Source organism: Clinocottus analis, unplaced genomic scaffold, assembly GCF_023055335.1.
Source record: "Clinocottus analis isolate CAN_PGR_092001 unplaced genomic scaffold, fCliAna1.0.p SCAF_2, whole genome shotgun sequence".
Classification (NCBI taxonomy): domain Eukaryota; kingdom Metazoa; phylum Chordata; class Actinopteri; order Perciformes; family Cottidae; genus Clinocottus; species Clinocottus analis.
Genome location: NW_027175931.1, coordinates 10,815,157 through 10,832,641, shown reverse-complemented (window position 1 = coordinate 10,832,641; position 17,485 = coordinate 10,815,157). Strand labels below are relative to the sequence as shown.

The 17,485-nt window shown below is 39.1% G+C and overlaps 1 protein-coding gene across 1 annotated transcript; it reads right to left on the bottom strand.

The window, feature by feature from the left end:
- Nucleotides 1-1,245: 1,245 nt before the first annotated feature.
- On the bottom strand, nt 1,246-14,532 carry si:ch211-235m3.5 (BICD family-like cargo adapter 1). Its single transcript, XM_068585808.1, has 10 exons — nt 14,199-14,532; nt 12,426-12,641; nt 8,509-8,628; nt 7,537-7,683; nt 6,883-7,065; nt 5,198-5,362; nt 4,513-4,590; nt 3,838-3,950; nt 3,236-3,356; nt 1,246-2,101 (listed from the first exon to the last, which is right to left on the bottom strand). The coding sequence occupies exons 1-10, from the start codon at nt 14,442-14,444 to the stop codon at nt 1,853-1,855; spliced, it is 1,638 nt and encodes a 545-aa protein (XP_068441909.1). The 5' UTR covers nt 14,445-14,532; the 3' UTR covers nt 1,246-1,852.
- Nucleotides 14,533-17,485: the final 2,953 nt, after the last annotated feature.

The window sequence follows — 17,485 nt, the reverse complement described above, 5'->3', positions numbered from 1 at the left end:
TAATGATTTGTAAACAAAAATTTGTATTTAATCAAATTAGTGATAGTGACATTTAGGACATTTTATTGATAATCTAACCTATGATGAAAGAAAACATTATATAAAATGTTAATTAAAATAATTAATGTTTTATATTAAATACAATAAACATTTAATAAAAAAGGGTGAGGAAAAAAATGCATAGACTAAGGTCTGATACACATGCATATTAATTTGGACATGAGGAGTGGATGTAAATGTACACAGTTAACATAGATTTGCTGACAGCTACTAATATATTGCTGCTATGATATTACAATATATCACACTACTTTACCTTGCAACTTCGGTCTCCATCATGCTCTTCTTGTATAGTTTTCTATTGAATTGTATTTCTTTTTTTATTTTTTTTTATTTTTTATTTTTTTAGCTTTTTACAAGTCTTATTATTCAATTTATTTGTACTACTGCAGTCTTTATGTTGCTGCAACAACCGGATTTCTCCGCTGTAAATCATATCTTATGTACAAAAAAATCAATCTTGGAATTTTTCTCTGTGTGCTGACCGTCAGCAGAGGGCAGCAACAGATTGCATCTCCCGCTCCTGTGTGTATGAAGCTGTAGTTTGAGACTATGTATTTGAAAAAAAGACTTCAAAAATAAATAAATAATGCATATATATATATATATATATGTATATAATGTCATATATATATTAATTAATAACTAATTATTAATATATATACATATATATATTAATTAATATTAATTAATAACTTCTTTTTTATTTGTCAAACAATCTTAATGCATGATCATCTTGCTGCATTGTCATATTGTAAAGTAACTCTTTGTATTGAAAGTCTCAATTGAATACATGTTTTATTCTCTATTCTATTGTGTTTCCTTGATCAAATTCTCTCGAGACAAAGTAGGGCATGGCTAGAGAGACTGAGAACTACTTCTCCAGAACTAAGTTACATTGAGTAAATAAGAATTGCTCTGAACTTTAAATGTCTCTTGTTCCTGGTCAAGCACTCATCTTGTGTTGGCAGGTGCCCGATTCTCCCTCTCTTCAAATCAACATTATGAACCTGAACACTCAAAATCAGGATAATGTGATGGTTTATGAAATGATTCCAGATGTGGTCAATCAGACAAATTAGGGAACAACCCAGTTTGTACTGAGCAGCTTTTAATATTTAACACTGAGTCACAAAACATACATGTGTCTGCTTTACACAGATTCATACCACACCAAGTCATCATTCAGAGAACAAAAACAAAATTGTAAAAAAAAAAAAAAAACACTCAGTGTACACAAAGACATACAGTGTTTCTTGTACAATGAACATGTTCACATATTTAGCTTTTAAGCAAAGCTGACAGTAAAACATGCCACTTCTCATATCAAACTTGGTATGCAAAGTCACAATTCAGCATGATTATAACTGCATTGTTTATTTTTTTTTTCCCCTGACGGTACTTCTCTCTCACTCCTTAATCGGTGACATTAAATAATCTGAACAAATACTCTATTGAACTGCACCTATAGCATATAAAGTCTCATACATAAAGACATTCACAGAAATACAAAATAAGGCACAATATTTCTAGTATCAAGGAAACCATTTAATGTAATACCTTGAAAAATTAGTGTTGTTGAAATTTAGATTTTAGGAAGGCTCAGGCTTTCAGTGAAATGTGTACAATCAAGTGACAATTTGACAAGTTCTTGTCCGCAGCGGCTCCGTTGTTCATTGCTGAATTAAAAGTGTCTTTATGGCTTCTTTTCACCACACATGATGTACCGGAAGCTGCACTTGTGACCTATGACCCATCCTTCTGGTACATCCTCTACTCGTGGGTATCACACTCACTGTCCATTGTTTGCCCCTTTACCCCGTCTTAACCAGTCCCTCCAGGGGGATTGAGTTTTGTTCTGATTAGCGTCTGAACTCCAGGAGGAGGAAGAGGAGGAGGAGGAGGGCTGTCGTGTCCAAGTGGAGGCCGTCCTGCTGGGCCTGCGGAAGAAGGACATGCCGTTGGAGGTGGACTTTTTCTGAGGATGCTCCATTTGCTGCTGGGACCTGAGCTGCTGGTTGATGATGATCTGGATATCATCCTGAGAAAAGGTGGCGAGGAAGAGAAAATCAGCAGGACATCTGAGGCGCAGTGACTCAACACCAGCGGTATATCATTCAAACTCACTATATGAACAACAGTTATATGACTGTCAGATTCAAACACTACTTGGATGTTAACAATGTGCCGTTAATCTTTTTTGTGCCACTGCTCATTGGATGTATGTCTCTTGACAAGGATAAATCAATGTATTTGGATTGGACTTAATAAGGAATATACAAAATATTGCCAGACTTTTCCTTTGTCAACAAATTCCATGAGAAGACCAGAACCGATAAGTGGTTCCAATGGGAACAACGCTGAGAGGCAGAGAGATGGAGTACTGAGAGAATAACACACTTTTGGTTCGTTATTTTCACAAAATGTGTTAACAATGAGATACATGGTGCGAAGGAGGTTATGTTTGTGTGTTTATTTGTCTCATGAAGTCAATTTATTTGAGAACCAGATCTACGAGAATTAAATTCAACAGAAATTTGTAGACGATGCATAGATTCGGCTTGCAGCGCAGACACTTATTCGCAAGACTGAATTCTAAAACAACCATATTATAGGAAGAGAGTCCTGTGAGTAAGCTGATGACTGAGCTTTGTAAGTGGTTTCTAAATATGCCTGTGTATTTCTGCCTATTTAACAGTTTTTGAATAAGGAAGTGAAGCTGATCAGTCCACATCTGCTCGTTCCAGATATTTGTATGAAAAAAAAAGATGATTGTGGATATTTACATACTTTTGTTTTCAACTAACAAATCTGCATTATTTTCAACAAAACGCTATATATCATAACCTGCGGCAGATGGCTCCTCTCTTCACAGTGCTTCAACAGCAGAAGGATTTGACAGAAACACCTGGTGCTCATGTTCTTCCAAACTGACAGCGCTCAGAGACACACGTCTGTCCCAGACCTCCCTCCTGTCTTATCCTTATTAACATTTTCGTTTGATGCAGATAATTATTGTTTTTATTCATGTTTTTCACTAAGCAGGATATGCGCTTGCAGATTCCAAGGCAGTTTAGTACACATACATCATGAGAGGTGGTTCGAGGTGCTTTAGGATACAGTAGACTGAATGAGATGGGCAAACCGTGCTATGGAGAGAGAAAAGGGATCTCACCTGCCAGGCCTCCAGTTCCTGTGACAGCTCCAGTTTACGCTGGATGGCTTCTAATAACTGGTTGTTGAGAGACATCATGTCATTTTTACTTCTTATCAACTCAGCCTCCATCAGGTTTTTCCTACCAGGAAAGGATAAAACCTCTTCAGTCAAATCACAGTCATATACAAGAACACATTTAAACTCATAACTATGGCTGCCAGACAGGTTTTAAGAGAATATCATTTTACTGGGCGACAATTTCCAACAACTACAGCAAAGTTTAGTGTTAAAGGTTTTGGAATGTCATCAATAGTAATATTAATAGTCCACAAATGATATTGCTTAGTTTTAAGATTTCTTATTTTTACTTTTTACAAATTATGTGGAGGGCCCTCAAACCCAATACCTAATTTTTTTGGTGTTCACTGCAGAATTTCAGAATGTAATAGTGATGGCGAATACAGATACAGACTAAGGGGAGTAGTGTCACTGTTTTTTTCTACTTCAACACATGTAAATCAGCCAAAATGTGCAGAATTATTGTATCATAGCAGCTCTTCTTGTAAAACAAACAAATGCTTTCAAGGGAGAATACTGAGGAAAAAAAACAAGCTTCTCACTTGGCTATGGCTTCATCTCGGTCTCTGATGGCCCGTTGGACAACTTCAGCCTGTTCCTGCACGTTCTGCAGCTTCTGTTTCAGCTCAGTGTTTTCCTGCTGCAGCTGGACGTTCTAGAGCAGAAAGACATCAACTGTGTTTAGACCATTGTGTGAAACTTACTGCATATATCATCTCTTTATATGCATTTAATACAATAAAGGATGGTTTGTTGCACTCAAATGTTACACCTGCCTTTATAACTTTTAATCTTTTCATTTCTATGGAGCTTACAAACAGTTTGACACTTTGCTGTAACTTGAGATTTAGGTGTTATACCTGACCCCACCCCCCCGCCCTCACCCCCCTCTCCCTCCCCCACACACACACGATTTAGGGCTAATAATAATAATAAAGAAAAATGAAAGCAATGAGTAAATAAACCTCTTCAAGTCACACACTATATTATTTAATCCAGTTAAAGCTAGTAAAAAGCAGACATTTTGAGGAGGTAAAGAATCAAACTTGAAAATAGAACTTCAGTAAAAAAAAAAAAAAAGCTCTAAAAAGGTCACTGAATCAGTCTACAATGGTGACAGCAGCAAGATCTGCAATGACACAACCAAATTCTAAAATAATGGGCCGCTATGTGCGCTGCTCCTGCCTGACAGACATGTTCGTTCATCGCTGCGTTACCTGATCTTTCAGCTCCTGTGCTGCGCTCGGATTCCCACACTGATTGCCCGTCCTGTCGACAAAAGCTTGATTCAGCTCCTGGGAGAGAGGCATTAACAAAGAGATCAGGTGTGCATTTCACAAAGATTTACACCAAAAAGGAGCTTCTGTTGTGTTCGCCCATATGCAAGGTGCTTCGACGGAAGAATGGGGGTGGGCAGGAATATTTTGTTACACCGGTAAACACCTGTTGTAGATTGCCATGAGACGTAACTGGTCAATTGTACATGCCTGCTTGTGGCAAAGAATGATTTTAGCTTTCAATTGCAACAATTCATTGGCATCCAATGCATGAACAAAGACACATACTTCCTCAACATGGTTCAGTGTGAAGACACTGCTTCTAAAAGCCACCAGGGGGGTAGAGAAGCCAACCATGAATTAGTGATGGAAGTTGTGTACAAGGAGGGTATGTCTACATATGACCTCTAATAAAGTGTGGAAGTTATTGCACTTTCAAATGTCACACAGACTTTAGAGCTGGGAGTTTTGCACACATACTCTACATATGTGTTGATTATTAAAAAACACAGAAGACATAAAAGCCACCTTGTAATAATCCTGTCCTGTTTTGATTTCAAAGAACAAGGTCAGCCTTTTGTTTTGCATTTCCTCTCCTGCTCCACTCGCTCATTCTGTGGCTCACCTGAGGGCTGGATGTCAGTGCCAGGGTTTGGGCCACTCCCTTCAGCTGATGCAGCATTGTCTGCAGGTCTTCCTGATGATCCACAACCTCTGTCCTCCTCGAGCTGTTCAGTTTCTGGGTCAGTGGGAGCATCAACTGAAGGATGGACCCCATTTCTTGTGTAATCTGAGTGGAACAGGAGAGTAGGCATGTTGATTTGTGTTCATTATGACTGTAAAGCGTCAACCTAACGATTAACTGTCTGTACAATGGCTAAAGCTGGTTAGTTTGAAGTGTCGACTTATTTTCACATGTCATAAGAGGCTGCTACTGTGTATCTGGAATATAATAAAAGAGCTAACATCTTGAAATGAAAAGTAAGCCATGGCTGACAACATACATGGCATTCCTCGCTCCCTTTTTTCATTCAGCGTGACGCTTCTTGACACACGTGACGCTTCTTGAGTGAGATCAATTATTTACACACTGGGAGGTGCAAGCGTTACCTCATCACAATATTTAACTTCCTTGAGTCATATAATGAATGAATATATATATATATATACACATATGATGATGATGATGATGATGATGATGATGATGATGATGATGATGATGATGATGATCTCATGATAACTCAACAATGATGAGGCTGAAAACTTCAACATTGCGATATTGACAAGCAGGAAACGTAGTGAATGACTCATGAGTGCAGTTATACATCACATTTTCCTGCTGGAACCAGACAATAACAGAAGACACACACAGAGGGGAAATAAGAACCTTCACCCCTCCTTCTACACTATCCGTCCTCACAGTCCAGAGAGGTTATTCAGCATGTTCTTCTCACTGCAACAACATGTGTATAGGATTCTGAAAACTGAACTTTTAGATCATGTTTTTTTTTTTGCTGACACTTCTGTTATCTCACTGGACAAGTATTTCAGTAAAAACACATTTTTTAATATTCTTGTTTCCAGTCAACAGAGGAAAACAATTTCCCCTCAAAACACGTGATTCAATGTTGGCAGTACAACGAGTCCACAACTAACACTTGCCGACCACAGAATGGAGATAAAGTATAAACTAGCTAAAGTTGTAGTAGCTAAACTACTCTGGTGTGAGTATTTCTTACTTCTGGGCATATATTTACTTTTGTTTTGTATCATAACTCTGCTGATTATGATTATGATGATAATGATTTGGGATTCACAAGCTCAGTACTGCAATTCCATTCATCTTTTCTTTCTCCCTCATCTTAGAACACACAACATGTATCACAACACATCTGTTAGTGCTTGTGAAAGTTATAAAGTGTGTAAAGTATTTGATGGGAACTACTTTCAGTGACATAAAATACACATTTGGTGCTGTGCTGAGTAGTTCTGGGACAACGACAGAAGGAAAACGTCACCCAACACAACAGTGTGGATTAGTGATGTGTTTTTAATAGTTTTTGGACAATGGAGCTCAATATGACAGAAGAATCAGATAGCAGACTTTGACTACAAAAGCAAATCTGTTAGGAGGAACAATTGTTGGTCCTTTCGTTGAATATGTTGATTATAAAAAAGGTACATCTTATGAAGAGGATCTGTTAATTTTTTTAATTTTATTTTTAAATGTCCTAACAGCCAAATCGTTCTACTGTTTTGGCTTGAGGGTTTAAATCACTGTGGGTGCTGAAGAGGAATCTGCTTTTGTACCTCTTCTCTGCTGACTCCGAGACCCGCTGCCTCCAGGCTGCTCTCCAACTCGGACAGCAGTGAGGCGTCTCCGCGGCTCCTGCCTTCCTGCAGGGCCACCTCCTCCTGAAGCTCCTCCACCTGGGCCTGCAGGTGCTGTGAGCGACCCCGTGCCTCCTCCACCTCCTGCAACACCCCAGCTAGCTGAAAACACGAGGAGGCGAGTGAACACAGACATATGGAGACAAAACCTGCAGGCACTATCATGCATCGGAAGAAAGCAACAACTACAGCACGTGATAAAGATGAAGATAAGATTATGAATCTTCACATTATATTGATGATGAACATTGAACTTAACATGATAACGCAAACATACTTTTCCTCAAAGACATATGTGCTTTTTGAAAACGCTGTGGTGAAACCTTTTTCTACTAATGTTCATTGAGAGAGAAATCCTGACGTGCCAGATTCCAGCCTGCAGCCCAACTTAATGAACTCGAAAGGAATCCTGATTTGCGAGTGGCAGATACAATGACGTGGATGAGGCGATTGTTTCGCAATGCTCTCCACAATCCCACCGAAACCCAGGCCGCTGGGCTGGGAGCAGAAAATCCCTTTGTGATTGAAGGCCCTTTCATTCATAAACCAACCGCACTGAGCCGTTTTGTATACCTGTTGGCTGTGCTGCTGGTCGAGTTGGTCACGCAGAGCCAGGCGTGTGTGTAAAGAGGCCAAACTTGCCCTCAGCTCAGTGTTTTCTTGATACACACTCTCCAAACGCTGCTCCAGCACCTGCTCCTTCTGGCTGAGACGCAGCACCTGAAAACACACACAAACACACATCATAAAATGGGATTTTTTTTTTTCTTTCTTCTCAGAAAGAAAAACTAACTCCAACTATGCCTTTGCATCGCACAAATTCAAATCAACCAATGTTGATATATGTGTTTGGAGAGGTTCCCAGAATATTTGGAATTTTTTTTTTTCCTGGAAAAACAAAGCATTGCTTGTTGTGGGAATGTTCCTTTGTTTCTCGTTTATCAGGAGACAGCTGGCTTCTTCCACCACACGGTATATCCACACAAGAATTCAGACTTAAAATCGGCTTTTGAAGGATGGTTCCCACAAAAAAGCTTGAGAATGAATGATGATATTGCTTCTTTTCGAATCTATAATCGAAAGCACAAATAATTATCAAGAACATTTTTTTTAAGTTTGGTCATTTAAAAAAAAAAAAAGAATCATATGTATAACCAAGACAGGAAGTAACAATGAAATGCCTCAGTTCTGTCCCATTAGGTTGTATTTTTTTTCTGGTGTCCTTTGTTCTGTTAAATGTTCATGTTTTACTTTGAGCTTTTGTCTTGTGCTGCATTATGTTCTTTATGTTGTGGATATCACACATGTAATTCCTCTCTAGGCGACACTAAATACATCAACATGCAACAGCTGACAACACAATCAACACTTTTGACAGGAAATCTATAAAAACAGACACGCTGGTCCTGCGTGTTCTGGTCATCCTGTCTGTGTGAGCACATAATGCTCTAAAGTCTAGAAACATTTTACATCCTTTTCCCATTTAGGATTAGCTTTGGTTGCAGCATTTAGGGGTACATATACAGTAAATGGGACGGTAGCTACCTGCTCCCTCATGGCACTGACCAGCTCCTCGTCCTGCGGCCTGATGTGGCTTCCTTTTTGTTGGAGCTCCTGTTTCAGAGCCTGCAGCTCACTGGTCATGGCTCTCTCCACCTCCATCGCCTACACAATCAAAAACACACCACAGAGAAAACATGATGAGATTCACAAATGGAGTTAGAGAAAAGGTGGCTTTTGAATTTGCTGGACTGCCTTCTTTGTACATTTTGTTTACTCAAACAGAAAACACAGAAAAGGGGAATCATACATTTGTATCTGCCAACTTGAAACTTGGCAGATAACCAAGGGATGAACTTTAAGAGAATTGAGGCCACATTCTTGAATCTTATAATGGAGAAATATACATAGCAAGAATAAATCCTGTAATCTGCCCCCAGATAAGTAGAAGCACGATATGATACCTGACTGTAAGGTGGGGATTAGGTAAAATTGAACATATGTTTTGTATGTTTTTTGCTGGGGGCAATGCAGCACAAGGAACATTATGAATGTTTTTTGTATTGCCTCCAGAAGAAATCATGGCACAATATTCCTAGTTTGGGAAGCCAGTGATCTCAAGTAAAGTCCAAAAATAGAATAGATCACAGTTAAAAAGGAGTAAAAAAGACAAAACTGATTATTTTTTCCAATGTCTTTTACAATTTTTGCTAGGAAGGTCTAAAAATCCATCAGAAAATATTTGAGGGGTTAAAATATGGTTTGTTGAACAGCTCATAACTCACGTTCACACAGTAGGACTATAAGCTGCAATAAAGGGGTCACATGTATATATTGACTGTGTATCCTGTGGAGGATCACATACAAATGCAAAGCGCAGGAACATGATGCACAATTCTGCCAGTTTCACGCTCATCAACCGATTGCGGATTGAATAAGGCACCGGACCAGCTATCAAAGAAAAAAAATGTTTTATGAGGATGGAAATACCTACATGTTAGTTTCCAGTCCTCCTAGTTGTCAAACTTTCCAATAAAGGCGAAAAGGCCCAGAAGATACCCATATCTCTCAAACACAAGACATGTTTCAATGTCTTGTGTTAGAGAGAAAAGATGAAACACTGACACACCGCTCTCTTAGTCCCCCCGTTCCCACCCTCTATCCTGGTCTGAGATCCTCAGTTCCCCTTACTCAGCAGTTTGGTGGGTGCCTGTCAGGTCTCATCACCGCTACATAATACAAGATGAAAGGCCGGCCTCTGCAGCAGATGGAGCAGTGGGCATCTTGGTTGTGTCTGTGACATCATCACGCTACATTAGACAACAATGTGGCGGAGGCTGAACTTGGACATCATGAGGGTGAACGGAGGGGGACAGCTTGTGTGTACGTGTTTGTAAGAGTGTACAGAGGAAGTGAGGCAGGCGTGAGTCTAAAATTAGTGTGTGTGTGTGTGTGTGTGTGTGTGTGTGTGTGTGTGTGTGTGTGTGTGTGTGTGTGTGTGTGTGTAAGACAATAATAAAGCCGGCACTAATGGACACAAACAAAACATGGCATGCAGACACTATGAGGAGGGGGGGGACCTTAAAGATGAACGTTTGTATCTGTGAGTCGTCATTACGCTGCCTCGTCTCGTCAACACGGGCCCCTTCTCCACAAAAGGGGCATCGACCCACCGAGAATCACCAAAACAGAAGTGGAAGGAGGACGCTCCATTTGGTAGAGACACAAAGATGTATCCCCTCACATGGCCCCCCCCCAAGCTCCCACTGATACAAACACTGAGGTATCCAACAGCGGACAACAGTTACAGCCGAGCCCCTCAGGGAACACACAGAAAACAGGGCTTTCCCCTGGGATGATGGGATACAGGGGGCGACATCAGAGGAGCAAATTAAAGATTTATATCTCTCCCCAGTGTATATTGTCTCCCCCTTTTTGTCCATGAGCTGTGTGACGCTGGTAGAAGGAGCAGAGGTCATGAGAGCTCGCCTCAATTCAGGCATCTCCTTTTATGATATTGGAAATTTCACAGCAAGAGATTCGTCACAGTCGTCCAATAATACACGGTGATCAACGGCCAGGGAAGGGAATCATGCACCATTGGGTGGAAAGTAGGAGATGAAAAGGAAACAGGTTTTTCATCCGTTACCTAGACAAAATATATGAATAAATAATTTGGTCAGCAAATAATCATGATCAAAAAAAGTCTCACCCAACATTCCCTGATTTGTTAACTTCTACTTTCCTCAGCTACCGACTAAACAGTCAGCACTGAATCATGTGACAAACAGGCACACGCCAACATTGTTGCAGCCGCTTCCTCAAATGCTAAAGGATGAAGAGTCACAGCAAAGCTTTACTCTCACATCGGAGCTCTGCTTTGCTGGTAAACAAAGAATTCTTTCTTGCTCAGGTTTCTGTTGTGCAACACACGGACGCCCTCCTCCAGATTCCTGTCATGCTTTAGTTACACGTTCTCAATTAGGATATAGAGTTTTTAAGTTCTCTGAAACCTCAGCTTGTGGTTTCTAGTGTTCAATCATAGCATAATAAATATATTTCAGCTTTGTACCGTTAGCCGGAAAAAAACGATCAATCAATGTATTAAGTAAATAATCAACAGATTAAGGACACATATCTAAATCCCCTGTTCCAGTCGTAAATGTGGGAGCGTCTGAACAAACACACACAATCACAGAAATACAGACACAACTTACCACAGCAGAGACAACAGCCCCCTTCACTACGTCTGGTAAAGACGTGTCAGACATGGAGCTTCTTCTTCAACACATTCGCTCTCTCTTCTGGATTTTTACAACCAAACAGAGTCCAGTGAGTGAACCATGTCTACTGCCAAATAAAACATTTTCTCCACTTCCCTCTTCCCAAACAGTGTACACACAGATAGCAGTTTTTTCTTTAATCTAAATTGACTTTTTCCTGAACTTCTGTGGAGTCTGTTTTCCTCAGTGAGTGCTTCAGCCACAGGCAGGCGGGAGACATTCATAGTTCCTTATTCTGTGGACCTTGACTCATGGGAGGGCTGAACAATATTGTTCGGATTCAATTTTAACTTGTGTCCTCGTGTGTTGCTCATTTTGAAACGGCACAAGGAACTGCTTGACAAAGTAATCAACCATGTGTGACGCAACACGTCACCTGTTATGTTTAATAAAAACCTTTCCTAGTTCCTCAGTCTGGAAAAATACTCAAGGGTGTCCAGAGCCAATCAGCTCCTCTATGTCCACTGATAAGAGGTTTGATTCTCCTGCCAGTGTGCGCTCAAGATCGAACGTTGCCGATTGTAAACTTTTGAACACATACAGCTGATAATAATTTTCTTATTTAGTTCAACCAACAGTTACAAACTCAAAAGATTACAATTTTATAAAAACAAAGATAAGCTGCAAAGCCAGAGGAAAAGCATGTTTCCTCAAACAAATAAACAAACATGCCTCCAAATCTTTTCCACTGTTCTTCCTCCCTTCCGCCAAGGATCTAAAAATCAAATCATGGCACAAACGTTCACTTCCCTTCTTGTTTACATATCGTTTCCATTCTGCATCACAATAGCATAGATTATTTGCCTATAGCCAAGAGCTTAGCTTCTCCTTCCGTCTCTGCTGCTCAGATGAAAATTTTTCTTTTTATCAACACCTGTGTTAGTCAGCCTGGGAGTTTGGCCTTGCTCTACAGCAGATTGCAGAGTCAGACTGATACCCGAGTACTTGGCAGAGAACATATAGTTTCAGTGTGAGGATTGGGTGACGGCTCGTCTTATCTCGTTTGACTCAGAGGGCCACCAGCTTTGGATCCACAGCTCATGTTTCTGTTTCACAGAGGCTCAGTCTCCTGTCGCAGCCAGGGAGGTTCTTTAAACCAAGGTCTATAGCTCTGTTGTCTCTAGTTCAGACAGAATAACATTAAATACACACTGCTTTCTCTCCATGTGTGGGACTCACAGTGTTGAGTTGCTCCCTGAGTCTCTGTGTGAGCTCTTCGTCCTCAAGCTGGGCTCGACCCTTGTCCCTCTCGGCCTCGCTCAGGGCCCGGGTGAGCCGCTCCACCTGGGCGCTCAGCTCCCTCACATCCCGCTCCAGGTCCAACACCTGGCTCTCCCACTGGGACTGGCAGCCCTCCAGCTTCAGCCGCAGACCATGCCTACCTTGCTCCAGCTCCTGCACACAGGTGGAGAGATTAACATTAAGCCATGATTACAGTTGATTCAATGCAGGCTGTTTATGCTCAACATATTGAAATTATCCGTATCAGCAACAGGATGTTACAATGATGTGGTCTTTTGAAATTGGACTTGAGTGATGAAATGGCTCATTCAGAGATGTGAAGGATCATAGAAAATGTGTAACAGCTGGAATCTGAATGAAAGACATCAGTTTTTATATATTACATCAGGAATGCACCTTGTAAGTCAATTGATCGATCAGTCGGTTATAAAATAAGTCAACAATATTGATAATTGACAAGAATCTTGAGACATCTTTTTTTGTCTTATGTAGAAAAGGTAAAGGAATTTGAGAATGCATCACTACTTTTTAAATTTGATAGATTTAATAGAAATCTGCAGATTATCATGTATGAAAATAGTCGGTAGAGGCAGCCTTATAGTTCGTTCATACATGTATAGTATAGCTATTTATCAAGCTATCCCCCCAGCAGATCAGTTTCAAAGCATATACTGTACTTCTTTGCCACATCTTCATTGCACTTTGCAAAGTGCTGATTGAAGTTGTAACCACACCTGATAAGATTGAACATCTGAATCATCAGCATTCACCCTGAGAAATGCAACAAGGCCATTATTGTCATAACAACCCAGGTGTGTGATGGTGCGCAGCTTCATGACAAATACAATTGTAGACAACTTCATTTCCTCTGCTGTCTCTCACTTCATTGCTGTTAGATTTGTTGTCCTGAAGACTTTCATTACGTTTGGAGAATCAACTCTGAGGCTCCCAGCTGAACCCTTAACTGCAGTTTGCTCCTTGTATTAAGTTAACGGCTGATGTTTCATGAGGAGTTTGTGTCATATACATTTGATTCTTTTGCAGCAGGTTCACAATTTATTCCATAAACTGTGAAGATAACTTGCCTGACACACATTTCTAAAGACATTTCTCTAGGCTAGAAATACTTTTTGTAGTCAGTGGAAGAAAACAAAAGAGAGCGAGAGAACAATGAGAGAACAGAGGCACTGACCTGATCAAAGTAAAGTTGAGTAAAGAAACTATTTGTTTACATGACAGCTACATTTAATGGATATATTCCCTATGGATATCCTACAATCTGCTGTAGATTACAGTACGGTTACTATCAGGTCTAACCCACCAAAGTATATTCTCTATTATTTGATCAAATGATGTTCTCTATAAATAAATTGAGTGTTTAAAGTTGACAATTTAACATTTAACAATAAAAGAAACCACTGGGTGTATTTCACATCGTATGTATGTGAATAAAAACAGTCATATGATATACGGTCTTAACCCACATTATGTCCATACCGGATTCATAAGTTCATAAGTTGCTTAATAGTGAATGATTTTAAAACAATGTGGACGCGTTGTTATTGACTTGCTTTTTCATCAGGAAACATTTCACTCACTTCAAATATTAGCAGAAACCACGTTGTCAAATCTTTTTTTTAAAACACACATTTCACCATAAATCTTTCATTGTTTTCGTTTCACTTTCAATAAAAAGCGGATTAATTTTACCTCCAGCCTGCCTGCGTAGTCTTCATGAAGTTTGTCGCTCTGCTCTTTCAACTGACGGTTTTCCAGGAGCAATGCGTTTCCCAGCTGGGCCGCCAAAATAACCTCTTCCTCCTTTTGTTTCAGAGCAGTCACAAGTTCACTGGGGTCTTGATAATCTGTCATTTCCTCCGCTCCGTAGTCGAAGTAGAAATCCTCCTCCAGGTCCATTTTCCTGGGCTTGAAGCTCCATTCACCCAGTCGATCCATAACCGACTGTTAACGCAAACACACCTCAGGAGTAATAAATGTGTCGGTTTCAACACACACACACGGAAGGAGTTGCCTGTCCATGCTCCTTCTGCTGCTCAGTCAGTCTGGATGCGGTGAAGTGTCACTTGCACATGACTCCTGCCTGCAGAGGGATGTGGCTTCACCTGAGCGACCAAGCGGACTCCCAGTGGCTTGTAGTGGAAAATCACCACGAAGCAGGGAAACACCTGTGTGGTGAGTGGTGGAAGAAGTATTTGTATTCAGTAAAAGTAGCAGTATCCCTGTGTACAATTACTCTGTTACGAAGTCCTGTATTCAAAGTGTTACTGAAGCAAAGAAAGAAAGTCTACAAAGTATGAACGTCAAAACTTCCATAATGTACTGAAAGTTAATGTAGTACATAATGGCTCATTTCTGAATAATGCATATTGTATTAATGGATCATAATAATGTATATCACTTTAATGTTGTAGCTGATAACGATGGAGATTCTAATGTATATACTGCTGTGTAGCTTAATCTATATTAATCTATCATATTTGTTGATGATGCTTTGTCTAAATTATCTGAATCTGTTACCTAACAAGTATGAAATATATATGTAGTGGAATAAAAAGTACAATAATTTCCTCAGAAAAGTTGTGAAGACGAAGACTAAAGTAGCAGAACTACTTGAGTATATGTAGTATGTGTAAAGTTTCTTGACCAAATTCTACACATCAACACAATGTATTATCTCAAAAATACTGTACACCTCGCTGGTGGAGTAAAATACAAGATAAGAATAAAGTAAAATCAAAGGTTACACCAACTATTAGATATGGATTTTTCATTGTTTTCTCATCACAGCTATTTTTAACTTTCACCAGTAATTCTCTTTGTTTCAATATTTTATGATACTCCTGCGATATTGTACTATTGGTTAGTCATGTGCCCTATTTTGTCTATGTGTTTTATGCACCTTTTTACAAACAAAGTGCACCACTATGTGTAGTATAAGTGTGCAACTGTTTCATGTCAATATTGGATATTTATATGATTTTTTTTGCTTCAATGTTATTAAGAACCTTGATCTAACAAGATATTAGTTTAATGTATTATCCGGTTATCCATAAACAGTTTCTAAATGGATTTTACTGAAAATGTATTATATAACGATGCACACACACATATATATATATATATATATATATATATATATATATATATATATATATATATATATATATATATATTAATGTGTGATGCATTTTGATCTCCACAGCACAAACAGTATAACCAAAACATGTTTCTTAAGTATGGCAGTCATTAGGACTATGGACTATGAGGGAATCACTGTTTCATCCATCCATCCACCTAACAAGGGCTCAACAAGTCCATGGAGAGGGGAGTGTCTGTCTGCTTTGTCTGGCTGCTTGCCAGAGGTCAAAGGTCAACACCCCGCAAGGTTTCATGGAGCAGAGGGTAGTATCAGGGGAATAAAAGACGCAGCATCCTGACGCATGGCGTGGCTTTTGTTGTCAAGGGACGGCACAGTTTCTGTACATATGGCAGCAGGCGCCAAGCAAACGTAAGAGGCTTTATCTTGAAGCACACCGCCGCGGTCTTCATTGTTCCTGGTCAGTTTACACGCTGCTGATGGAGGGGCTTGTTGCCACGCGTGTGACACATGTGGTCAAGCTGTGCTCAGTGAGGAGATGAGACAACACATTCAGACAAAGCTAATGAAGCAGCACGTGTGCTTGTCTGCCTGAGTGTGTGTGCGCACAGTCATGTGCGAGAGGAACGGAATATTAGGTTTTAAACAAAAGCTGAACATAAACTTATTTCACTACCAATAAAGATGACCTTTTCATCTGCAGAGTCAGATCAGAGGACTCTCCGGCTTTGCGCGAATAGTGATGGCACAACTTAAGTTCAATGTTTTCTATTGTTTTCTGCTTTTGTACAGGCTTCTGGCGGGAGCTGTGAAGAAGACATTGATCCAAAGCTGTTAAAGCAGAACCATAAAAGCATGCTTGATATATATATATATATATATATATATATATATATATATATATATATATATATATATATATATATATATATATATATATATATATATATATGTATATATATATATATATATATATATATATATATATATATATATATATATATATATATATATATATATATATATATATGCATATTGAAGTAAACATGAGCTGCACTGTCTTCATAGCAACACCTATGATAGTGTTGAGAGTGCCGAGTATGCCCTTCTGGGTCCTGATGAAGATAAAGAGAATAATGTGGCTGAGCCAAAACATAGAATTTCATATGCATATTTTTTAACAATATGCATTAACAGCAAGCAGTTGTTAAATTGCATCCAAACACAAAGAACAGTAAGACAGTATATTTTCATAATGTGTCAAAAGTGAAAAACACTATTATGCAGCTCTTCATATATTGAATAGTACATATTTTTATTGTACCATTAACATGTGAGCAGCATTTAGATGTTAGTTGAGGTGGCGATAAACTACTTTATTTAGTGCTTCATTATGTCTTATAAGTTTTAACTAAAACTCTCAAACAAATGAGGTACAATAAAAAGTACAATATTTCCTCTGAAATGCGGTGACTTAGAAGTATTGCATTAAATGGAAATACACAAGTAGTACAAGTACCTCAATATTGCACTGAGGTACTTGAGTCAATTAGTATTTTAAAGCCAGTTTTAAGGCCAATGTGTTGTTTTAGCATCAGTTGTTAGTTGATATACTTCAGCCCATCACAGACCTCTAGTGGCTCCTGGTGGACATAAATGAAAAAAACAACACTGATGGCCGTGTTAGTGAAGTATAAAAACTGTGACACGTTATATCAGTATCACAGATTTTTCTTTTAATTACATTATATGAGGGAGTGTATCATCAGACAAGATGAGGCTGGAAAGTGGTTGTAATTACAAAATAATTATTATGTTATTGTTGGGTACTTTTTCCATTATATTATTTTAAAGCAATTTGTAACCTTGTTTTAAAGAG